General features: G+C 35.5%; 1 protein-coding gene across 1 annotated transcript; it reads right to left on the bottom strand.

Annotated features, from left to right (window-relative positions):
* Positions 1 to 1,325: 1,325 nt before the first annotated feature.
* Positions 1,326 to 27,976, bottom strand: LOC138316031 (beta-catenin-like protein 1). The gene is made up of 16 exons (XM_069257502.1): positions 27,902 to 27,976; positions 23,817 to 23,990; positions 22,134 to 22,240; positions 21,469 to 21,608; positions 19,801 to 19,898; positions 18,014 to 18,107; positions 15,968 to 16,059; positions 15,588 to 15,660; positions 13,817 to 13,875; positions 12,607 to 12,755; positions 12,162 to 12,340; positions 10,349 to 10,446; positions 9,941 to 10,021; positions 5,777 to 5,914; positions 4,262 to 4,334; positions 1,326 to 3,554 (listed from the first exon to the last, which is right to left on the bottom strand). The coding sequence occupies exons 1-16, from the start codon at positions 27,929 to 27,931 to the stop codon at positions 3,466 to 3,468; spliced, it is 1,674 nt and encodes a 557-aa protein (XP_069113603.1). The 5' UTR covers positions 27,932 to 27,976; the 3' UTR covers positions 1,326 to 3,465.
* Between the last annotated feature and the right edge of the window lie 24 nt (positions 27,977 to 28,000).

The raw sequence follows: 28,000 nt of genomic DNA, 5'->3' as shown, positions 1-28,000 counted from the left end.
GGACGACGGACGCCGTGCCATGACATAAGCTCACCGGCCCTTCGGGCCAGGTGAGCTAAAAACTAGGTGAGTGATACAGGCCCTCTGGGCCTTTTGTTTCATTGCAATTTAATGTGTCTGCTATGGTGCTTTAAATTGATTCGCTTATCGTTCGTCCGTACTTCAACAAGATGGCCAACAGGCAGCCATCTTGGATTTTGATAGTCGATTTTGAAGTTTGCTATCACTATTTCACAGCAACTACTGAAGGGAACTGGCAGCCATCTCTGATTTTGATAGTTGGAAGTTTATATAAAGCAGAGAAAATATCTCTTTTTAAAATGTCAGACATGGAATATTCTTTGGTGGGCGCCAAGATCTCTCTGGGATCTCTTATAAACTTATTAGAAACCAGAAAGTGTTCTTTTAAAGCTTATTAAAGTTGTCACCTTTTTAAGTTGCATTGCTAGCTCCAGACATTGCACTGTGTGTTACGGTCTTCGTCCGGAATTTCCGGTCTGAAAATTATAATTCCGGAATTTAGGCTCCGGTTGACTCCGGGTTTTTAGTTTCACTTTTCAAGTTCCCATGCGTCCATGACAGTATCATGTGGAAGCGTCTCAGTCACGCTAAATAGTCAATTTTACCATAATGGGTAGGCCCCAAAAAGAATTTCACCCCCTGTTCCAGCCTCCTGTCAGGCTATATTTACCTAGTGGGGTTTGTGTATGTGCGCATACGAATAAAGAAGTTAGACTGTCTCAGCTAGTAGAACTTATTTTTGCCTAGACAGCACACTGTGGAACATTAACTTTAGAGCGAACAAAATGAAGAAGTAAACACAGAGGGATCTTGGTGCCCAGCGTTGAATAATCTAGGTTTATCTGCATATCAAAGGATAGAAGACTGCTGCTTTTCCTTTCTTTCCCTCCTGACTTGAAACGTTTGATTCATACAAGTGAACTACACATTATTCTACATGATGTCAACAAACTTCTGTGTGTATATAATATACTGTAAACCAACTTTCTTTCGTGTGGAATATATTTTCGAAATTTCGTTATCAAGGTAAATTCGCGAATGTTTATCTCTGCGAAATGATATCTTGGACCACATCTTGCACAATGAAATTCAAAGATATCCCAATTAAATTTTAAATCTACGAAACTTAAAATCTCCACGAATATGTTTTGAACCGGGAATTGCGAAATTTAGTACCCGCAAAAGAAGTTGCTTTACAGTATATGTATATATATCAAAAAAATGGACCATAAATGACAGGTGATTTTTATAGTGCAACATGATTACATCTGTCTGATGAGGTTAATAACGATAAAAAAGAGACATTATATAGTTAAAGCATTTTAATGTTACATTCAAAATGTACACATTCTTAATTTTAGACTTCATGGCAATGACATTTACCTAAAAACTTTAACAAATATTAATTGTGAACCCTGCCCTTCATTGTCTCTGTTGACCTGATAATCGACACGAGTCTAATAACATGATTCTAAAGTTTAGATACCTTATGTGAACATTGTTTGAAGACCTTCATTTCCTTTTAAACATACACTATAAACATACTTATTACAGTGCAAATGCAGAAAACTGTAAATTAGGATTGATTTGCACATATATATCTATTAGTGCAATTTGGTGGTCTAATACCAGAAATAGCCTTTTACAAAATTTAGCGCTGTACATGAATTAGTGAATTAAAGTAAAACTATCACTAAAATAAGTCAATTTACAGAACATTATCTGGTACTCTGGATGTCATTTAGAATAACAGGGGTTGACTCTATATACAAAGCACAGTATCTGAAGAGACGTACAACATTCTACACATCAAGTAATTGCACAAAAATAAGCTCAACACTTAATGAACATAAAAATTACATGGAGCCATGAACTACAATTAAATGATTAACCTATCAACCAGAGATGCAAAATGGGGTTTTATGTTCATAAATTCATACTCATAGTGGATAAGTAGGTTTCATGAAATAGGGGCATTCAAAACGAGATAATGGTAGGTATAACAGAAATAGAACATTTTAGAACTGATTGTATTAAGTTCTAATGTATATAAAATATCAAAGAAACATAATTTAACAAAGCATGACAATTTATTGACTCGTGTTCTATCCGGGCCTCGAACTCACGATCTACGGCACCCAATCGCCTAGCCAAACATACATGCGCCTTCTACCATTGCGCCACATCCAATGTATATATATATATAGCTGCCAGTGAATTAAAACTTAAAACATTATAGAAATTGCCCTATTCACTTCAGTAAAGAAATCATGTAGTGATATTCTTGACCAGCCCTAACATGTCGTGTGATATTTTTGACCAGCCCTAACACGCCATGCGATATTCTTGACCTGCCCCTAACTTGTCATTTGATATTCTTGACCAGCCCTAATATGTTGTGTGATATTCTTGACTAACCCAAACACGTCATTTGATATTCCTGACCAGCTCTGACATGCCATGTGATAATCTTGACCAACCCTAACATGTCGTGTGATATTCTTGACCTGCCCCTAACTTGTCATTTGATATTCTTGACCAGCCCTAATATGTTGTGTGATTTTCTTGACCATCCCTAATACGTCATGTGATATTCTTGACCAACCCTAACATGTCATGTGATATTCTGACAAGCCCTAACACGTAAAAAGAGCCATCCCTGCACTAAAGATTTACAGTTATGATAAAGTCATTGGTCTTTCCCTGCACTAAAGATTTACAGTTATGATAAAGTCATTGGTCTTTCCCTGCACTAAAGATTTACAGTTATGATAAAGTCATTGGTCTTTCCCTGCACTAAAGATTTACAGTTATGATAAAGTCATTGGTCTTTCCCTGCACTAAAGATTTACAGTTATGATAAAGTCATTGGTCTTTCCCTGCACTAAAGATTTACAGTTATGATAAAGTCATTGGTCTTTCCCTGCACTAAAGATTTACAGTTATGATAAAGTCATTGGTCTTGTAATGAACCAAACAATGTCCTTGTTAATTCTTGAAATCTGTTTTCTCCCGATTTCTCCTTTCGAATCTGGCAGAGCACTATTGTTCTAGAATGGTAAAAAGTTTCTGTGGAGTCCACAAAACAACCCTGCTACAAGAAGTGTTCACAGACAATTGTCCAGAGAACAAACGACAGCATTCTGATAACACATCACTAGCTTATATTGTTTGCATCAGTCCAACTTTGTCACCTCTTCAGCTATAGTAAATATTGTAAGGATTTATTTAGGACAATATTCTTTTGCTATATGTCCTAAAACAAGCATTCTTACATAGTTTCTGTTCCTTACTATTCAATCATGTATCAGTATAGTAACCAATATCTAAGGAAGCTGACTTGGTAATTAAGCTATTGAAATTGTCTGAGAATCAGAATTTATGCAAGAGTTGTAGAATTTGGTTCTGCTGCTAATAAGCTTTTCTCTTGAAACAGACTGAGAATCAGAATTTATCCACAAGCTGTAGAATTCGGTTCTGCTCTGCTTCTCTGGCCTCTTTATCTTGAGCTTCTCCAATATTACCAGCATATTCTGAAAATCACCAAAAGACAAAATTTAAAAAACAATATTTTCATATCCTTTGACACCAATATCAACTAATAAAGGAAAATAAGAATTTCCTTCATACAAGCATTATTAAAGCTTTCTTTGTAGATTCACTTATACAAAGTTTCATTATTACCCATCTAATCATAAATACTTTTTCTAACCCAATATATGAGTGGGCAATGGAGGTTTCCTTGGTTCAGTTAATAAAAGTAGGGGTAGGGAATAGCTATCTATTTACCTCGCATAATACTGGGGGGTAGGGAAGAGCTATCTATTTACCTCGCATAATACTGGGGGGTAGGGAATAGCTATCTATTTACCTCGCATAATACTGGGGGGTAGGGAAGAGCTATCTATTTACCTCGCATAATACTGGGGGGTAGGGAAGAGCTATCTATTTACCTCGCATAATACTGGGGGGTAGGGAATAGCTATCTATTTACCTCGCATAATACTGGGGGTTAGGGAATAGCTATCTATTTACCTCGCATAATACTGGGGGGTAGGGAAGAGCTATCTATTTACCTCGCATAATACTGGGGGGTAGGGAAGAGCTATCTATTTACCTCGCATAATACTGGGGGGTAGGGAAGAGCTATCTATTTACCTCGCATAATACTGGGGGTTAGGTAATAGCTGTCTATTTACCTCGCATAATACTGGGGGGTAGGGAAGAGCTATCTATTTACCTCGCATAATACTTTTGATAGACTTTATGGATCCTCCTCTCATGTTCAGAATCTGCATAACCCTCGTTTTAACCTAGAAGACAATTGAAGAAGAGAAAAAATAAACATGGTTTCAATGAATAGCTTTGCCCAACATGTGGCTGACAGTATAATATGTATATAGTACAGGTACATGACAATTTGTTGAATGAACCACACATTAAAGGTAGGTTTCGCCCAACCAAATAAATATTTTTTTGTGAAATGCGATAAGCGGAAGAAAAGATGAAAAAACATATCAAAATATCTCAATTTAATTTCTTTATGTGTTTGAGATTGAACAAATGTGTCTTGAATACAAAATTGAAGGAAATCCTTGATTTATTACGGTGTCCGTCAGACAAAATAATATGCAAATGAAGCTGCGATGGATTGTGTTGTCGAAGTTTGGCGCATGCGCATTGTCACGCACTAAAAGTAAACAAAATGGCTGAACGAAAGTGTGTGCGATGAAAAAAAATATATCTGAATCGGCAACAAAGTGGAGGAAATTATAATGGATTCGGTAGCACCCTAGGATATCTATAGGGAATTAAATTCAGAAATGGCATGTAGCAATAAAAGAAACAGAAGCCACATCTCAAGCGGAACTTGCCGGGATCTGTTGGGACTCGTGTAACGGCATTGCACGTGGTGAGTTAAATTTCAACACATAGACTATGCCAGCGCACAAACAGCCGCAGACTAACTTCATGTATATTTGGTGTACAAAGTTAGCGAGCGTATGTAAGTAACATGGAGTGTTTTAGATTATATGATATGTATAAACAGTCCCTCGCACTTCGATTTGTTGTTGTTGTTTTTTAACTAAACATGCCGTGGCAAGACTGTCACTTCTATCTGACATTTTGTTGCACGCTTCCGTTTGTTGCTGCGGCCTCGTTTTGGAAAAAATACGTCATGTTCTATGTAAAGCTTGACTTCGCTCTATTTTAGAGGAGTATTTTCCTGGTCAAGCTAGGCAACTGACCACCCATATTGTTCGCTGTATGCATTGAAAATGATCTGAAGATTATATCTATGTATAGGATAAATTTCAATTTCGTAGTCTTTATATTTCATTGGGCGAAACCTACCTTTAAAGTTGTAAATATTGAACATAGTGATACAGTCAATTGAAATTTTTTCTAGTTTCTTAGAAATTATAAATAATCTCATTCAGCTCTATATAACTTCCAAACTCACTTACTAATCCTTGGGTACCAGGTATTGATGGCACAAGAATTCAGTGGGTGGAAGTGTTTTTATGTATTTACTTTAATATTTAACATGAATAGGTATGAAGTTCTCACACATAAAACGCAGTACATTAGATGCATATACTTTCCAAGAAAATCAGTTTGTTTTTTATTTACTTTTTTTGTCTTTAATCTTCAATGTATAATATGAACATGAAAATGATTTCATGTTCATAGATTGCATTGACTGATAACAATTTATTGTGTGAATTTATCTCCATTTTTTATCTATACTTACTGACTGTGAACCAGAGGCACAAACTTCCAACATAATATAGTCCACAAGTTGTAGTGTAAAAAGTCCCGCCTCTAATCGTCGCAGATAAAACTCATCCTCTACCTCCTCGTCAATTTCCTCCCCACTACCTTTTATTTTCTACAAAAATGGTAGGAATTAATTCATATAAACTGTGATATAGGTTGGTGTTCTGAAATCAATTTTGAATGGAAAATGTTAAAATTGTAAACTGACTGGTACACTATAGTCTTGAACAGGACTACAGACAGATTATCATAACGTGCTTAACTTATTCAGAATATTACACATCAAGGTGTCAAAGTGGTTAGTCACATTTCCCATTGTACCAATTATCTATTGGTGTTAACAATTAGTATTTTTAAACACCATGATAGAATAAATGACACTGCCAGTAGCTAGGGTATGAAGTCTCTTACATTGTATTTTCCTTTATTTATAATGCAGCAAGCCCTGAAGATAAACATGCATTTGTAATAGTATTATTTTAGTATTAATAACTAATCTTTGTAATCAATAATCTGCTAATTATCTTATTTCCTCAGTACCATGCCTTGACATACTTAGACCACAGTGACTCCATGCCTAATTGCCATTTACTTTATTGTCAAAATACAACAGGTGTTGGGGGGTGTTACTGATGTAATCGCTCGCTCACTGTGAGGTACCCAGCACCATAAGATTGGCTATCGCAGCGACTGAAAGGCGGGGCACATGTTACCTTAGTCCGATAGTGTTGCAAGCCCTGATGTGATCTATATTCAGGCTGATACAAATACATTTTTCGGATAATACTCATATGTAAATGTATTGTACTAACAACTATGATCAATTTTCAAACAACGAATCTGCTGATTATAATGTTTCGTCAACTTATAAGTGGCAAAATCCAAGGCAAACACAACACACACATCATTCTGTTCAAATCAATATACCGCCATCCAGGTTTGATTTACCGGAAACCATGACGAAATGAAACAATCAACAGGTAAAAAGTTTTTAAGTTAAAAAAGTCAACAAACTCGGAATAAACATTGTGAAACTTAATAAATACCAGTATCATTTGGATGTGATCCAAAAGAATTTTTCAAACTTGTATTAAAAAAACCTGTGATATCATCTACAAAGTTCGTAGTTCTACATCTGTTCGTAGTAAAAATTGAGTGTAAGTTATTCCAAATATGGTAAAGTAATGAGAAGCATAATGGCAGCCAAGTTAACCGTGTCAGAGATGTGAGTCGAAATGTGCTTACAAACATAATTTAGACATGAAGGTGGGTAAAAGGATAATCACTTTATTTTAGAAATGTTGAATACTGTTGAATTTAATTGCAAATTTACATGACACATGAAATGTATCATTTTCACCTCTGGATGTTTTGAAACACTACGGTTAATGGGACGGAATCGCAGCTTTGGCGACGACCATCTACCGTACGTTGTTGCAGCCAGGTGTTATTTTGTTATATAAATATCAGTCTCCAGATTTAATGTAGCGGAATATATATTTCGACTCATAAGACACGGATTGCAGAAAAACCCACGGCTAAAGTACGACTTTATTGAATAACGCAATTACAACTGCTATCATAGAAATCAAAGATTCATTTCATCCTAATCTGTTGGAGAAATGTGTATATGTGTATTTATTTACTAGGCCCTATGGAAAAGACTGTTGTGATTGAGGCTTATAAAGAAATGATATGTTTGATAATATCAGTGTTGTATGTTGTTGCTATTTTATGAATTATTCACTCTTGAAAGATTGTTCTTCGTTTTGTAGCCACGCCCATGGAGCTATTTCAACCAATCATAGCCGAGATTACATGCTTCAATTGTCTAATTGCTGTATCGGCTCGCTCACCTATCACGATAGCTACTGAGCCGCGGCATCAGTTGATAGGTCACGACAGATACCAACACTAGTTGTATTTTGTCAGTAAATCAATGTGTTACACCTAGACTTTGTGTCATACAAAGAGAAACAAGAGGCCCATGGGCCTTAACGGTCACCTGATATTTGAAATAAATTATTTATGTAATTTACTAGCCAACTAATGTCTTTTGTTCACAAAATAGGAACATACCTCTAATAGGTCTACATACAAAGTTTCATTAAGCTTGGTGCATATTTACTTACATTACTGTGTTCACAAGGTTCAATACCGTAAAAACTTGTATAATTTGCGCAGGTACTTTTTAGGGCTGAAAATGCTGAAAAAAAGAGATCTACTATCAGTATATTTTGCGCATCAAAAATTTTGGGAAAAAACGATGTCCAGGGAGTCCCAAAATCGATGTATGAAGGTGACAATTTCAATGCAAAATATTCCCCTGAAATGCTTGACAACTTGCACAAAGAAGTGTTGTATTAAGAAGAAATAACATATTAAAACCGCATCGTGTTTGTTTTCTTTTATTGGCCACCTTAACCTGAAACTAAAATATCTTGCAGATGTCTAAAACATCGGCGGTCCGGTCCGCCGTACTCCGTGCACATGTCAATGCTTTGAGATATTACACATGAATAGTAATCAGGAACATTTAAAAAGATTTGAATCTATTTGTTTAAAATTGTCACAATAAGTAATTAGTGTGTTTGAGATCATTAACAATCAACAGCAATCGGCTAGCGGATACGTATGTTAGCTTGCAACAATCACATTGCGAGTAAACTCACTACCTGTACGGTACCAGATCCAAGCTGATGGCTAATAATATTTATAAATACGGTTGAATATGTCACTAACCTTGTAGCTTGTTAATTCAGCAGTAATAAAATTGCAAACCACTTATTAAAGTCCTAAATATAGGTCAGTTTAGGCATCTTATAAATCCCACGTGTGTTTTGACTTTTTGCACACGGCCTTCAGCTGGGCCCTACGTAAGGTTTCATGTGCAAAGCTAATGGCTAATTATATTTATCAATACGGTTGAATATGTCACTAACCTTGTAGCTTGTTAATTCTGCAGTAATAAAATTGCAAACCACTTATTAAAAGTCCTAAATATAGGTCAGTTTAGGCATCTTATAAATCCCACGTGTGTTTTGACTTTTTGCACACGGCCTGCAGCTGGGGTATACGTATGTTTGTGTATACACACACACTCTCTACAGACTTTCTCTACAGCCTCTCTCCCCTAAAAAAATACAGGTAAACTAGATTGACCCGGCCAAAGTCACTGATTGTGGCTGTCCCATTATACTACGAGGTGCACAGGGTATACATCGCTTGCTGTCAGTAGAAGCCATGCTCTCAGTCAGTCGCCATTGAATTCTCAGGGCAAATGGAAACAAGACAATGTGATCATAACTTAACACTTTAATTAGCCTTAGATAATCCACTTTAATAGGTGAGGCATTGTTTTTACAATCTTTAATACCTTGTATCATATAAAATGGCTACCATACACAGAGCGGTACCTTAACATTCATAGATCGTCAGCCCCTCAGAATGGACAGATTTTTTTCCCCGTAAAATTTTTAAATCTCCTCTATCAATGTAATTTGCGCACCCCCAACTTCAAATTTTAATTTTGCACAGAAAAAGTGCGCAAATTACACAAGTATTTACGGTAATTAAAATTGCAAAGGGCAATAACTCCATCAGCTACAATCTAATCAGGTTGATTTTCGAACTTGTAAGATATTTTTTCCAATTTTAGTATGCATACAAAGTTTCATGAAGCTGAGTGCATGTTTATTCAAGTAATCGTATTCACAAGGTCCAATAATATTTTTAGTGCAAAGGGAAATAACTCCATAAATTATTGTCAAATCAAGCTGATTTTTAAACTCGTCTGAGATCTTTTCAATGTTAGTCTACACACAAAGTTTCATTAGGCACGGTTCATATTTACTAATGTTAATGTGTTCACAAGGTTCAATAATAATTATCAGTGCAAGGGGCAATAACTCCGTAAATTAATGTTGAATCAAGCTGATTTTCGAAACCGTCTGAGATCTTTCCAATGTTTGTCTACACACAAAGTTTCATTAAGCTCGCTTTATATTTACTCAAGTTATTGCGTTCACAAGGAAATGTTAACGGAAGTTGCACGACGGACGACGACGGCGGCAAAAGAGTATCGCAATAAAAAAAATCTTCTATACCATTTGGAAATCAAAAAACAACAATAACTTACCTGCTTCTCAATTTCTATTTGTTCATCACATGACCTTACTTTATCCAAATATTTAAAGTGTAATTCCAGTAATCTCTCCACCTAGCAAAAGTAACAAACAGTTCAAAGTGAAAAGTGTATTTTTTATGTAGTGTTATTTTTGTAGACTACAATCATCAAGCTAATATTTATTCCACATCCTAGAACAAAACGTAATGCATTTTTCAAATGTAACTGTTTACTTGTACATGTTTATTAATACATTTGAAACATTAAGTCTATTTCAAAGCTGTGGGTGATAAAAAGATGATAAAGCTAAGGAATATATTGTGTATGATATTCTACCAGTATTCAGGAAAATTAAAACTAACAAGGAATTCCAGGAGACAAACATTATATAACACTGATTTGATGTTCTAAATGTTTTACCTTTTCATGATCATTTTCTGTAAATTTACTGAGCAGCCTCTGTCTTTGCTGTCCTTGACAATTCCGTAATGTGGATGCTATGATTGATGATACATGTTCTGAAACAAATGATCACAAACTTTTTGAAATTCAAAGTACTGTATGTACTTGGTGCCCTGATTCCTTGAATGATACAATTTAATGTTTGATACTATACCTGAACAAAAGAATTATATTTAATCAGTTACTTAACTTTTCAATTACTGTTGCACTGTGTATCAGACACAAAAACATTCACCTGTTTCAGACTCAATTCATTTCAGATGAAACAAGAGGCCCATGTGCCTTAACAGTCACCTGAGTTCGGATACAGAATAAAACAAAGACACAATATGAATATATATATCTATATATATGCCCTTGAAGCAGATCAGTGATTTTATAAATTTGACTTTTTAATCCTATGAAGATTATTTGCTTCCATCAAATCTGCGAACTCAGATAAAGATTTTTTGAAATTTTAGTCATTTTGACCCTGTTTGGCCCTGCCCTCTGGTCCCCCATGGGATCAGCAAGGACCGATATGGATGTTAAAATGATATATCTCAGACTAATAATTCTAATCAAGTTTGACTAATTTTTTGCTAAGAAAATTGAGCAAATAATGTTCATGAATGTGTTTTTTCTATATAAACTAAAGTAAACTTGCCCCCCGCCCTCCCCAGGGGAAAGCGTGAGAGTCCAGGGTCATATAATTCACAATTTTTATAAAACCCCTTAAAAAAAACCTTTCCATTCATAAAGAGTATTTGATTCTACCATTTCCAGAATTTTATAAGAAGATTTTTGAAGTTTTAGCCTATTTGACCCCTTTTGGCACCGCCCCTCTGGCCCCAGGGGGTTGGATGGGACAATATGGATATGATGTTAGAATGCTATCTCCATCAGACTTATGCCGGTAATTATAAACAAGTTTGACTTATTTCCTATGAAAATTGAGCAAAAAAAGATCATAAATGTGTTTTCCCTATAAACTATAGTAAACTTGACCCCCTCCCCAGGGGGAAACAGGAGACCCCAGGGTCATATAATTTACATTTTTTTGTAAAGGACTGTAAGACTTTTCTATCTATGAAGAATATTTGATTCTTCAATTTCCAGAATTTCAGACGAAGATTTTTGAAGTTTTAGCCTATTTGACCCCTTTTAACCCCACCCCTAAGGCTTCTGGGGGTCAGTCATGGAAAATTTGTTAATATGATTCAATAGCCATCTTATACTGATAATTCTGACAACATTTAACTTATTGCTTATTACAAATGACCAAATAATGCTCAAAAATGTGTTTTCCCTATATAAACTATAGTAAACTTAACCCCCTCCCCAGGGGCAAAGGAGTGACCCCAGGGTCATATAATTCACAAGTTTTGTAAACGACCTTAAAACCTTTCTATTTATGAAGAATATTTGATTATATCACATCTGTGAATGGTGAAGAATATTTTTGAAATTTTAGTCAATTTAACCCCTTTTGGCCCCCCACAGCCCCATGGGGGTGGGGACCACATAGTTCACAATTTTGATTGGCCTTATGCCTTAGATAGTTTGTGCAAATTTCATTGAAATAGCTTCAGCAGTTTTGGAGAAGTAGTCGAAAATGTAAATTGTTTACATACATATGGCGGATAAAAGGCAATTAGAATAGGTCACTTGAGACTAAAAACTTCCCATTCATTGTACATTTTACTTTTCATTTGCTCAAAAGGTCTTAATTCATATTCAAGAAATACATTAATTTGTATCAATTCGATATAAGCTATAGCTGAGATAGTACCTTCAAGTTCCTCGGACTGAGGTCCTGCACGACCTTTTTTTGGAGCTTTCATAAATAGTGGAAAAATTGTTCTCAACCCTAAAATGTCAACAAACTTTTGACAGTTGTCTGCCCCTTCTGTTCCTGTCATGGCATGGTTTAATACTTTAACAGCACAGTTTCGTGACATCTTCTTTTCTCTGTAACAAAATTGAACAATATCATTACATTTTTACATGGAAAACATTAGAAACAAAAATATTCAAATGCATTCCACAAAAGGTGGTCATTGTAATACGTTGATTTTGATACCATGTCGATGTGAGTGAAGTACAATTTACCCCACCTCCTGGTGATTGAGATGTCAGATTCTGACCTGATTTTAATTACATCTTTTCCCTTAAAAAGTAATATACATGTAGAGTGTCAAATAATCCTTCAGTTGAAAATTTATTTCCAGTCATACCTTAACATGAGATTCATCAATTGTAGACCCTCACCCCTGAGGAATCGCCCCCTGTTGGCGTTCTGCATGAGACATGAACATAACGAATTAAAAAAGTTCTCCATCATTTCCACTTCCTCTTTGTTACCAGGATCGTGTTTTTTGTATGTCTGTGGTAAAAATAGTCATCATGATTATAACTAAGTGGTTTTTTTTTGTCATTTTGGTATATTATTTCAAAACTGGTGAATGAAATCTCCAAACAATTTAATGACAAGAGTTAATAGGATTGGACATCAGGGTAGCCTATTTATGTCCTCTCCTTACATAATATGACTTGGTGACTTAGATAACATAGAAACACAGCTTTTACTGTTATCAATTTTCTTTCGCCTCTACTAAATTTCGACATCTCAGCTTCAAAAAAAACGGTGGAAATTTGCTTTCACGGAATGCAAATTTAATAGAATTTCCTTTCAATATATATTTAGTAATTATTCATTTACGGAAATAAACCCTTTTACACGAAACAAAGTTGGTTTACAGTATATTGAAATCAAACTAAAATCAGACGGGAAATTCCGCTCCACTACCATACTCTATGTTATACTCCAATACAAGATCTAACAACATCTAGCTCTGGGTCACCTCAGCATGAACCCTGGCCTAGAATCGGAACATCTGGAGATGTACTGTTAGCCGTTTAGACTTCTGAATGAATCAACCACATCAAAGATTTTGTAGGCAACACGCTGATTGGCTAATCATAGGCGTCATGCTGAGGGGGATCCTGAATGGACAGTTGCTAGATCTTGTTTTTCAGCGTAACGTAGAGTATCGTAGTGGAGCCTATTAAGTCTAATCTTAATTAGATTGGGTATATTGTATCATTTAATTAAGATGTAGGTTTAATCAATACATGTTATCATTTACAAAAAGGTACTGAAACTCAAATGAAATAAGTAAGAGCCGTAGCTTGGCGCCACAAAGAAAGGCGTCATGCTGAGGGGATCCTGAATGGACAGTTGCTAGATCTTGTTTTTCAGCGTAACGTAGAGTATCGTAGTGGAGTCTAATTAAGTCTAATCTTAATTAGATTGGGTATATTGTATCATTTAATTAAGATGTAGGTTTAATCAATACATGTTATCATTTACAAAAGGTACTGAAACATCAAATGAAATAAGTAAGAGCCGTAGCTACTTTCAGTAGTAAAAGTGTAGGCGCTTACCGCTAGCTGCTGTAGTAGTATATCAATGCCATCTATATCACCCAACATTGTTCTGTTTTCTGCAAAAGAAACCAGAGGGATCTTGGCGCCCACCAAAGAATAATCTATGTCTGATAATGGAAAGAGGGATCTTTTCTCTGCTTTTCAAACTTGTGCAAACATACTACATATAAAATTTGAGACAGATCACTTCAGTACTTTCTGAGAAACAGCAGTAATAAACTTCAACTATCAAAATCCAAGATGGCTGCCTGACCGCCATTCTGTTGACCGATCGATCCAAAAACGTATTATGGACAACTAGAGCCCTAGGGGAACCTACATATGAAATTTGAGAAAGATCCCTTCAGTACTTTGTGAGATATAGCGATAACAATTTTTAACTATCAAAATCCAAGATGGCTGCCTGGCGGCCATCTTGTTGACCGATCGATCCCAAAACGCAATATGCACAACTAGAGCCCTGGGGGAACCTACATATGAAATTTGAGAAAGATCCCTTCAGCACTTTTTGAGATATAGCGATAACAATCTTTAACTATCAAAATCCAAGATGGCTGCCTGGCGGCCAACTTGTTGACCGATCGGTCCCAAAACGCAATATGCACAACTAGAGCCCTACGGGAACCTACATATGAAATGTGAGACAGATCCCTTCAGCACTTTTTGAGATATAGCGATAACAATCTTTAACTATCAAAATCCAAGATGGCTGCCTGGCGGCCAACTTGTTGACCGATCGGTCCCAAAACGCAATATGCACAACTAGAGCCCTACGGGAACCTACATATGAAATGTGAGACAGATCCCTTCAGTACTTACTGAGAAATAGCGGTAACAAGAATTGTTAACGGACAGATGGAAGGACAGACGACGGACAAAAAGCGATTTGAATAGCCCACCATCTGATGATGGTGGGCTAAAAACAATATTTACAATAGTCAATTGATTCCTTGGTCCCTGTTATACTAAAAAGCTGTTACAAAATGTTACCTCAATTCTTGATCCAGAGATATTGACACACGGCCGAATGATTTAGAACTTAGAATAGGTTTAGTATAATCAGGTGACTATTATAATTTAGACCATGTTCTCCTTCATCAAGTCATAACACCATAACCAAAAATGGACATACAATGTTTATGTTCTGGTTTGCAAAATCCAAAATTTGAGCCTGATAAAATGACCTTGAATTTTGACTTTTAACCTAGAAAGTTCTCATCCAGGACTTAAAGGGCCACTACCTTTCCGAAACGGCTTTTAATTTTTAAAATAGGAATTTAAAACGAGATCGATAATTTTGTAGAGTCGCAAAAGTTATTAACTTACCGTTAATACTACACGTATCATCATCTTCTGAACAATTTGATTAAAATAAATAAAATGTTATTTTTCATAACGCGGGTCGTCTTATGTTTCCCGCCGTCGTCCTAAATACTGCGCAGTAGTTGACTATCACTACGCCAGACGGCAAAATAGCGAGATGACTCTCCACTGTTATCATATGTTACGCAGGAAATTTTGCATACATATTGTATCTGTGGTGTTGTAACCTCATCTTAGGCCATCTGTATATATTTTCGTATGTTATTAATGTTTTAAGAAACCTTTATGTTTTGCTCCGGAAAGGTAGTGGGCCTTTAAAGATGTCATAAAGGCCAGTGATGTATAAAATGTCTTTAATACATCACCATAGTTGACAGGAAAGTAAAACAGCTGACAACTAGACATGATTTTATCTTAAATATGCTACAATGAAGCTTCCACAAACCTTCACTGTTTTGAAGTAATATGGCGAGTATTTCACTTGCGTAGAGTTTGTTGGCATCAAAAGGCATCTTTGCCTGAAAACAAATAATCATTACATTATCATTAAAGTTTATCATGCCAAGCAATCGAAATAATGTGCTTTTTCCCATTTCATAATTGCTAGTTTTTCCCTTAAATTTCTTAATATAAGGGTCAATTTCATTTGAGCTGAAATATGAAAAACTTCTCGATTTCTTCTTGTGGAAAAAAACAACAACAAAAAATAATTGGTACACTGGGTAACCATTCCTAATGGAGTACAAATTATGGTATTTGTCCTGGCCATCATCAAAGTGTGTTCTTAATCAGATCAAACAGGTATGCACAGCTCCTTAAACAAACCTTTATCCGTTTTAGCAACCACTGTAATAGTCCCTGTTGAGCTGCATCACTCGACATTTGTGGGCGAAACTCCATCATATTTTCTATAATAGCTATAAAAAACCACAAAATATTAATTTTAGTGATATAATAAGGAGACAAACTGATAACCTAATGTGCTTTTTATGACATGTAATATACAAATACTGTTAACTCTTTTCTCAAGCTACAAATGTTCATATCAATTTGACAGAGCTCAAGCAAAGTTCAAATATTTTACTATTAAATGTATAAAACATAATATGAACGATCATCAATAAGATCTCTTGATCAAAGCCACAAATTAATGTATACACAAAGATGAAGTGGGGGTTAGTATTTACATTGCCATTGTACAGTGCATATTTGAATCTACTAAGCCATGTCAAATGTTGTATCTGCCAAATGAGCTCCATGTGACATCAATTTTAACTGTAACATTAGAAATTACATTTCTCAATTGTCAGTTGATGGTTTTTCTCTGTTTGGATTTACACTGATGTTAAATTGTGTATAAACTAATGCCATATCTTTACATCTAAATAAACACTAAAATGTAAATATTGGCCATCATATTTTTAAAATGCATTTGAGTGTAACATATATTGGGTTACCTTAATATTTCACATAGTGTGTGCTAAATTGCATTATGCTGCACACATACTTTCTGTACATTTTGCGCATTTTGCTAACGGTAATCACTAATTACAAAAATGAAATAACTTATTTTTGCATCTTTTGCGAAAGCCTTTTTATACCGAAGAACAACTCTAACACCCTCTAATTTTAATTAAACCGTTCAATTTGAAAAATAGCAATTCAATTCTAAATCTCTGTGTAATCAAACTCACGCAATGCAGCGCCGAATGATGAACATATGATGTAGCTGATGGAGTATAAAAGCGGAAGTACAAACAATATATCCAAATAATTTGAGCGTTTGTTAGACACCTTTTGGGAAGCGTTTAGATGACTTGGATGAAATGGCAGACAAATTTGGAAACATCCTAATTCCGAGTGATTTGCCAGTGCCAGGGGCATCCAAGGCACTGAAAACCACTGGCAATGCATGGCAATTGTTAATTCAATGCCATTTCTTTAAGCATCAATTGTATGTATAATAATTTATATAAATCAAGAACATGATATAATGTTTAGGACCCTGTGTCGATGGCGTACATTAAGGTCGGCGGTGAAGTATGCCCATGCTATGTCAATTTTTTGGTTTTAAAATATATTTGGAGCAGATTAATGGATGAAACATCAAGTTGTTTGAGCAGTAAGACATGAATAAATTATGTGCTGGAATTCCATATGGTATACCAGCGACGTAGATATAGTATAATATCTATGTCTCTGGGTATAGGCTTGATACATAGATTGGAGGAGGGAGGCCAGGGGATTTCCCCCTCCAACCTCTTTGGAGTGTGAGCATTTTATCTGACCAATATAGTGGAGGCTAAATTTGAAACTATAAATTGAAAATTATATCATTGGATTTTTTTTTTTTTTTTTTTTAATAATTTCAAAGCTAGCTGGCAACCTGAAGTGATGTTACAATCTAAATCTGTTATCATAAAGTATGTATAGAATTGAGTCTGGTGTAGAGAATATATTATCCAGTATCAGAAATCTATTGTTAAGCATCATTAAATATCATTTTCAATTATTTGTGTGTTTGTTAGACTGAGGACGTGACTATATTTTCAGAATATGACAAAGTTACTCGGAACAAATACAATGACAATTTTTTAATGAGTTGAAGGTAAACAATGCATTTTTTCATGTCATCAAACTGGTAAAATATATAGCAACTGTTTGGCGTGCAGTATAAAATAATATTTCCCAGTCTACATTTAAATACTTATAGTCCACACAGCCACTAACTGAATATTCATCCACTTTAAGTAAATTTTATTTGTTACTTTTTCATATAATCATAATGTAACCTGATGTATGTTACAAATCAATTAATTTCAAAATAAAATAACCGATCCTTATTGAACACATGTATAGACCAGTAATTACCCAATGTGTTGTGTACACCGTCTGCTTCTTCCTTTATACTCTCATCAAGTCTGTCCATATTCTGAACTAACAATGCTATAATCTGAGCCTCCAGCTGAAAAAATAATTCGATTACAACATGTAATAACTTTTCCTCTCTATTGACTAGAGACTTGGGAGGGAATGAGTGAGGGATCAACTCAGTAAGAGTCAATAAGACAGTAACATTCATGAGTGAGGGATCAACTCACAAATGAGTCAATAAGACAGTAACACTCATGAGTGAGGGATCAACTCACAAATGAGTCAATAAGACAGTAACATTCATTAGTGAGGGATTAACTCACAAATGAGTCAAGAAGACAGTAACATTTATGAGTGAGGGATCACCTCACCAATGAGTCAATAAGACAGTAACATTTATGAGTGAGGGATCAACTCACAAATGAGTCAATAAGACAGTAACATTCATGAGTGAGGGATCAACTCACAAATGAGTCAATAAGACAGTAACATTTATGAGTGAGGGATCGACTCACAAATGAGTCAATAAGACAGTAACATTCATGAGTGAGGGATCAACTCACAAATGAGTCAATAAGACAGTAACATTTATGAGTGAGGGATCACCTCACCAATGAGTCAATAAGACAGTTACACTCATGAGTGAGGGATCAACTTACCAATGAGTCAATAAGACAGTTACACTCATGAGTGAGGTATCAACTCACCAATGGGTCAATAAGACAGTTGCACTCATGACTGAGGTATCAACTCACCAATGAGTCAATAAGACAGTTACACTCATGACTGAGGTATCAACTCACCAATGAGTCAATAAGACAGTTACACTCATGACTGAGGTATCAATTCACCAATGAGTCAATATAACAGTAACACTCATGAGTGAAGGATCAACTCACATTTGAGTCAATATAACAATAACACTCATGAGTGAGGGATCAACTCACCAATGAGTCAATAAGACAGTAACACTCATGACTGAGGTATCAACTCACCAATGAGTCAATATAACAGTAACACTCATGAGTGAAGGATCAACTCACATTTGAGTCAATAAGACAGTTACACTCATGACTGAGGTATCAAATCACCAATGAGTCATTATAACAGTAACACTCATGAGTGAGGGATCAACTCACAAATGAGTCAATAAGACAGTTACACTCATGAGTGAGGGATCAACTCACCAATGAGTCAATATAACAGTAACACTCATGAGTGAGGGATCAACTCACAAATGAGTCAATAATAACAGTAACACTAATGAGTGAGGGATCACTTCACCAATGAGTCAATAAGACAGTTACACTCATGAGTGAGGGATCAACTCACCAATGAGTCAATAAGACAGTAACACTCATGACTGAAGTATCAACTCACCAATGAGTCTATATATGAGTAACACTCATGAGTGAGGGATCAACTCACAAATGAGTCAATAAGACAGTAACACTCATGACTGAGGTATTAACTCACAAATGAGTCAATATAACAGTAACACTCATGAGTGAGGGATCAACTCACCAATGAGTCAATAATAACAGTAACACTAATGAGTGAGGGATCACTTCACCAATGAGTCAATAAGACAGTTACACTCATGAGTGAGGGATCAACTCACCAATGAGTCAATCATACAGTAACACTCATGAGGGAGGGATCAACTCACCAATGAGTCAATAAGACAGTAACACTCATGAAATAGGGATCAACTCACCAGGGATCAATTCACTAATGAGTCAATAAGAAACAGATATATGGTTATCAACAATGGATTTTCCTACCAACGAGTCTATAAGAGCAGTAGCCCCTTCATCACTTTCGTTGAGTGTATCAACATCAGTTAGTTCCTGTATTAAATCCACTACAGCAATGGATATATCTGAAAAAAAATGAAGCAATTTCTTACAGGATGGAAAACACTTCAATTCAAATACAATGTATCAGCTTCTTAATAATACTTGATATAAAACCTAATTTGATTAAATATCAAATTCCAAGAAAATCAAGAAAGAGATCAATATTCAACAAGGTCAGGTTCAGCCGATGTCAATATTCAACCAGGTCAGGTTCAGTCTAGGTCAATAATCAACCATGTCAGGTTCAGTCTAGGTCAATAATCAACCATGTCAGGTTCAGTCTAGGTCAATAATCAACCATGTCAGGTTCAGTCTAGGTCAATAATCAACCATGTCAGGTTCAGTCTAGGTCAATAATCAACCATGTCAGGTTCAGTCTAGGTCAATAATCAACCATGTCAGGTTCAGTCTAGGTCAATAATCAACCATGTCAGGTTCAGTCTAGGTCAATAATCAACCATGTCAGGTTCAGTCTAGGTCAATAATCAACCATGTCAGGTTCAGTCTAGGTCAATAATCAACCATGTCAGGTTCAGTCTAGGTCAATAATCAACCATGTCAGGTGCAGTCTAGGTCAATAATCAACCATGTCAGGTTCAGTCTAGGTCAATAATCAACCATGTCAGGTTCAGTCTAGGTCAATAATCAACCATGTCAGGTTCAGTCTAGGTCAATAATCAACCATGTCAGGTTCAGTCTAGGTCAATAATCAACCATGTCAGGTTCAGTCTAGGTCAATAATCAACCATGTCAGGTTCAGTCAAGGTCAATAATCAACCATGTCAGGTTCAGATTTAGTCAATATTCATTATCAACCAGGTCAGTTCAGTCTAGGTGAATATTCAACCAGACAAGGTTCAGTCTAGGTCAATATTCAGCCAGGTCAAATTCTTTCTAGATTAATATTCAGTCCGACAAAGTTTAATCTATAACAATATTCAGTATACATTGGGGTCCAGTGGCTGAGTGATTACATTAATATTAGCACTAACCCTCCTGCATTCTGAGTTTAATTCATGTGGGACAGTTACTAGGCACTGACTGTAGGTACTTTAACTGTATAAATGAAGTGACAAATAATTATCTCACCTGTATTTTCATCAGTTAGTGACTGTGTCAATGATATAACAGAATAATTATCTCACCTGTATTTTCATCAGTTAGTGACAGTGTCAATGATATAACAGAATAATTATCTCACCTGTATTTTCATCAGTTAGTGACTGTGTCAATGATATAACAGAATAATTATCTCACCTGTATTTTCATCAGTTAGTGACTGTGTCAATGATATAACAGAATAATTATCTCACCTGTATTTTCATCAGTTAGTGACTGTGTCAATGATATAACAGAATAATTATCTCACCTGTATTTTCATCAGTTAGTGAATGTGTCAATGATATAACAGAAAAATTATCTCACCTGTATTTTCATCAGTTAGTGACTGTGTCAATGATATAACAGAATAATTATCTCACCTGTATTTTCATCAGTTAGTGACTGTGTCAATGATATAACAGAATAATTATCTCACCTGTATTTTCATCAGTTAGTGAATGTGTCAATGATATAACAGAATAATTATCTCACCTGTATTTTCATGAGCTACTAACTGCATCAATGAAGTGACTGTGTTGAGATCCACTAAAATGTGATATTGTTCTGGTATCGTAGCAATTACATGCATTTCTTGTACTACATCATTTAATTCTAACTCAGATTCCATAAATCTGGAAAAGGATAAAATTGGATTAAGACCCCAAGAAAATGTGTATACATAATGTCCATTAAATATCAAAGAAACACAATTTAACAAAGCATGTTGGGGGATGTAGATGCGCAGTGGTAGAAGGTGCAGGTATGTTTGGCTAGGCAATTGCCCATTTGGGTTCCGTATATTGTGAGTTCGAGGCCCGGATAGGGCACGAGTCAATAATTGTCATGCTTTGTTAAATTGTGTTTCTTTGATATTTAATGTACATTGATACAGATCGAATCAATGGGTTAGAAAGCTGTTTCATTTTTCTAACATTTATACCAATATATATTCAATCTTTCTAACATTTATACCAATATATATTCAAACTATACATAGTTGATACACAAAATCATTTGCAACAATCAAAAATAATACTGGTATGAATTTCAATTACTTATTGATTAAATACAGTATTCAGTTGCAGTGTTATTATCGAATATCTACTGTTCTTCCTCAATTCATCATCAGTTTTTGCATTAACATATGTCATACTCACTTTTCAGGTAAATCTGGATACTTTATTCTCTGTTCCTGGTTTTTGTAGACTTTCTTTTCAAAATTGAGGAGCATTTTCTTCAAACTTGTTTCATCTAATGCATCAGGCTAAATATATCAGAAAAAAATCTCGATGAAAAGACATATATTTGAAATCAAAGCATAGCATTAAATCATACAACAGCTACTTTATTGTGTACACCAATAATTCAATAAACCATTCTGTAAGACAGCACTACTCTTGTTATCAGTGAAATTGGGACATGTGACAAGGTGTGACGGGGAGAATATGGGCAACATTACCTAGGCCAGTTATGGCTTTGTCATGTTGTGATCATGATAGCTATTCTATTTCATGGCCAGGATAATTGTTCTATCTTATTACTGCCGACGCAACAATACTGTGAACGGATTCGGTTGATCACTACATTAGCATGCTGTCGCTATTGCCTGGCACGCTGTTGCTACACTCTCGATAACTTGGTCACAGTGTTGGTGATTTTATCTTGACGGTGCCAGCAGGTGGCGTTGTTATGTCATACACATATGCGTTATGGCAGACACGCTTGTTAGTAGCCTAGCTGAACTACATGTACTGTCAAAATGAATGACTTTGTTGAGCGTGTTAACCCAGGACTGTCATAACATACAATGATAGGTTAGCCACTTATTTATACTTATGACCCGATACCAGTACAACAACTTGATTTGATTATTTTTGTCATACATGTATTTATTTGATCAATCAAGAGATCGAGGCAATAGATATCTACATTTTAGCTAAAGTAATCAGCATGTGACGTTCGCAACACGAACCATACAATACGTTCTTGCTTTGGATAACTTGTAAAATACTTTATAATTATCCAACCGCGGTACTCCTTTTCTGGCAATTGCAGTATGCAAGTTAACAGTAATATAACGCTGTAGACAAGTCAAAGAAGATTTAAGAAAGAGGTTTAAAACAGATACTTTTATCAAGATCATTATTTGTATTTGTGCCACCTACAACAACCTGATGCGTCAGCAGTAACAGGATATACATAGGCAGTGGTTAAATTTTTAAAAAGTAGCAATTGTATTTTGCAAACAGATTGCTTATTTCATTTATGACCAGGTTAGTTTTTTAAGTTTGTGACATATATGCATGGGTAGTAATTTCATTTTGTAGCTATATGTAAGATAGCTATTCTATTTTAGACCGAAGGCACCTGGTATCCAGTGTGTAGCTATTCCATTTTGTAGCCATGGTAGTTATTTTACACCGTGGCCTAGTCTATATCAATTCTATTTTTAAAACAATGAAAATGATAGCTTTTTTACCAATTTTGCAGTAATTTAGGTAGCTACAACTTTGATAGCCAAGAGTATTCAATATATATATAATACTCTTCCACCAGGAGAGTATTAGTTGACAATCATACTGAATACCCTTGGCTAGCAAAGTTGGGTTTGCTATATAGCATTGCCTATTGTACTCATTTACCCAGTATTTACTGTATATCTGAAATTGAAGTCTTTTTACCAGTCTTTAGAAGAAGAATAAGAACTTCATAGAGGAGGAAATTTTGAAATTTCCTTCCACAACTAATTGCAACAGTCTTGATATTGAGAACAATTAACATTCTCATAATGTCTGCATACAATGATAACTACTTGGCCATCTCTTTTTATCAGAACTTACCTCAGGTTCATTTTCGATCATTTGTAATATTTTCTCTCGTTCTGCTTCCATGACACTGGTATCTGTACTGTCTACATCTGCAAATCTTTTTTTCCTTTCCCGACCAGTACCAGCAGTGTCGCCATTTTCCTCATCGAAGCCCTTCCGCTTTCCTGAGGTTGCTGGCTTCTTAGGCTGGTTAAAATGGAAAAAGAAAGTGATTATGGTGTTTATTATCTGTGTAGTTACCCCAGGTAAATCCACTAGCAGCAAATGGTGTTTGAACATCTTTGGTTTGAACAGTAAACATCAGAGATAAGCAAGATTGATAAGAAAATTTGGACTAATAAGATGTCATACCTCTACACATATCTCAGCGGTTGTTCTGAGAAGAGAGAGAATTTCTATCTTGGAGAAGAGAGAGAATTTCTTTCATATACACCCCTCCCCCCTGAGTATTATGGTATTTAATTTGACAAGGGAATATCAGTATAGTGTATAACTGTGTGGGTTCTGGATCAGGTAAATAATCAGTGACCTGGTATTTGCGAATCCCAGTTATAACAGCCCCACTGTAAAAGCGGCCCAGTCAGAACGGCCCCACTGCAATAACGGCCCCAGTCAGAACAGCCCCACTGCAATAACGACCCCAGTCAAAACGGCCCCGTTACAAAAAATGCTTAAAAAGGGAACATATGTGTATTTCAACTGTGTATTCAGCGTTGATTTTGTTTCTTTTATTTTTGAAGAATCTATATATTATCTTGTACATCATAATGATAGAAAAATATGAAACACGGCACTAATTTGTAACTAATCATTTCATTATACATGTAGAAGATATGCCTAGATATTCTACAATGCTCGTTACAGTGAAATTGTTTAATTTCTTTCATACATGTAGTTCTCCTTGCTGTGTTTTGTTCTTTCTTTTGTACAACATTTTTTTTTTTTTTAATTGGAAACTATTTATTAAATTCTGACAACGCTACATTGTTAATTATACACCTCTTTAAAATGTTTCTTTTGACAGAATAGATGTTAGATTATGGATACTTTTGCTTCTGATATTTTATTATTAGATCAACGAATGATCAAATTGGACGCAAATAGCCGTGAAAATGGTCACAGTTCTAGCGACATGTACATTTAGTCTTTTAATATAGTCGATGAAATATTAGATAATAGCATTCTTCATAATATACATGTTTATCACGGAGCCTAAGAACTGAATGTGGGACATAGACAAAAAGTGTTCGAACACAATCATATTTCTTTCGAAAGCTTTAATTTTATTTTTCCATAGCCTGATCGGTAAAAAAACAAAAAAAATTAATACAGATGGCTTTTGCTGGAAATACTTTCGAATTTCTTGGTTATCAAGGTGTGAATATATATAGAAAGGATAAAAAATCAGAGATTATTGCATTTTGCAATAACGATATTGAGGGTTAATTTTCTTTCCTTAAAAATGCAAAGTGTATGAAGATTTCATATAAGAAAACCATATTTTGTCCATTATCCCAACATGTTTAAATCAGTTCAATTACTTTGTGCACAAAATATAAAAGAATGAAATAATCTTTGTAACTATATTTCATTAGCCCTAGAAAAGAACATTACTGTAATTATAAGATTAAGACCAAGTTTTGTACTCACTTTCTCTACTACAATACATTTCAATTTATATCAAGAATGTGTGTTTTTATCGACGTCGTGCGAGTGTGTGTGAAAGCGTAAATTGTCGTTTACTAAAACCTAAAGCAAATAGAGAATCTGAACCCATAACAAGTTATGATTGACAGGTGTCACCACAAGATTAATTAGCCGTGGTCAGTGTATATTTAATTATATGGTAATCATAGTGTATATTGTGTAGAAATCCTATTACGCAACGGATAGACGAAATTATTAAGATTACATACATAAAATGTACAAGTATATCGTGAGAGATCGTGAACGTAATAAAAATCATCATTTGCAACATCACTTACTTGTATATGTAGGTATAAATTATTAACCTAACCAACCATCTTTAATAAGATAGACAACAAACACGTTCATTCATTTGAATTTACTTTTAATTAATCTCAATGTGTTCCGTCATAAGCTTTGTCTTATATCTGCCTATATAAAAGTGAGGCCGTTTCGACTGGGGCCATTTTAACTGGGGCCGTTATTGCAGTAGGGCCGTTTTAACCGTACTCCGGTATTTGCTAGCGTTGGAGCCCAATGTATGATTGATTAATGGGGCTTAACGTCCTTGTTCCGGTTATAACCGAGCCTAGGACATTGCTACCCAATGTATTTGAAGGTCCAGAGGTTTTTTTCATGTTTGGAGAGTGTGATAAGTACTAACAAGGCACAGTAAAGCGTTACAAAAAGTAAGAGTCACCTGGACTATCAGCAATATTTCAAAGCTCCCTAAATACTGGACTATTACCGACAGATTGGTTGTGCGCAAACATATCAGCCATTTTTAGAAAGGGAGAACGACATGCAGCAGAGAATTATAGACCAGTATCATTAACATCGGTACCATGCAAGCTGCTAGAGCACATTATATGTAAACACATGCTTAACCATCTAGAGCATCACAACATCTTAACATCGCTCAACCATGGATTTCGTTCTGGATTTTCCTGTGAAACACAACTTGCAGTCACTATGGACGACCTCATGAAATCATACGATAGAAACAAACAAGTCGATCTAGCCATCCTTGACTTTTCAAAAGCATTTGACACTGTACCACACCAAAAACTCCTACACAAGCTGAACCAATACGGCATCAAAGGAAATCTACACAAGTGGCTCTCAACCTTCCTGACACAGCGTCAGATGAGAGTAGCCCTTGAACGACTCTTTGCAGATGACTGTCTACTATACCGAGAAATCAACAAATACCAAGACCATCAATTATTACAGGATGACCTACACAATTTGGAACAATGGGCAAACAATTGGGGAATGAAATTTAATGCAAAAAAGTGCTACATCATGAACATAAAAGGAAAAAGTCACAAATTCTACACCTTAAACGGACATATCCTGGAGCAAGTAAAAAACAATCCATATCTTGGTCTTACAGTTTCGGACGATTTGAAATGGGACACTCATATAACAAAAATAGCAAAAAAAGCTAGCTCCACATTAGGCTTTCTAAAACGGAACCTGAAACACTGCCCAACTACGTGCAAAAAAATAGCATATATTTCACTGGTGAACTCCATCCTTGAGTATGGTGCAATAATTTGGGAAACTTATATCAAAAAACACATTGACAAACTTGAAAGAATACAAAGACTAGCAGCCAGATTCATTTCCAACGACTACAAGACCAGGGAGGAAGGATGCGTTACAAGAATGCTAGAGGATCTGAAACTACCATCACTTCAGATCAGATGTGAACAACAGAGACTGACCTTCCTATATAAAGTGGTGGAGGGGATGCTACCATCAATACCCCCAGATGAGTACTTAACAAAACAACGACCCAAAAGAAACATCAAAGCTAAGTATTACGAAAACCACATCACCACAAATGTTGTTGAAAAAAATGTCACCAGAAATTCAAAACCCCTCACGGTACCGACACACAACTGTGAGCAATACAGGAATTCCGTCTTTGTGCGTACAGTCATTGACTAGAACAACTTAGAGGAAAAGGTAGTATGTGCCCCAACATTGGAGGCTTTTAAACATGCCCTGTAAGATCCTCTCTCTACCGTTGTGTTAAAACCGGAAACGGGTTCTACAACGTATCATATATAGATATAGAGTGCATTCCTGGTCATGGCCATCACTGGAGAAAAATGATAAAACAAATAGGCATGTAGTAAAATAAGGCACAGTTGAGCACCAGTGATGAAAATGTACATCCTTTTTTGTTCACAGTGAGCAATTAACCAAGGGAGGTAACTGTTACAAGATAACAAGAAAACGTGTTTTTCGTTTTGATTTATGTTCATGCTGTAACTTCTTAGGCAGTTTCACTAATGTATTACGCCAGAATATTTTGAGTTATGTGACAAAATTTTTGTTAAACTAAAATCGCAGAGATTTGGACAATTGAAAACACGTGTTTTTGTAGAAGTCCTCCTTACCTGAAAAGTCAATAGTTCCTCAACGTCCATGTTGTTTTTGGTGTGTATCGGAACATCTCTATTGGTAGTTTTATAGCTATGAAAAATCTAGAAATGAAC

Source organism: Argopecten irradians, chromosome 2 (assembly GCF_041381155.1).
Source record: "Argopecten irradians isolate NY chromosome 2, Ai_NY, whole genome shotgun sequence".
In the NCBI taxonomy this organism is placed as follows: Eukaryota; Metazoa; Mollusca; class Bivalvia; order Pectinida; family Pectinidae; genus Argopecten; species Argopecten irradians.
This window is presented reverse-complemented; position numbering and strand designations above follow the sequence as displayed.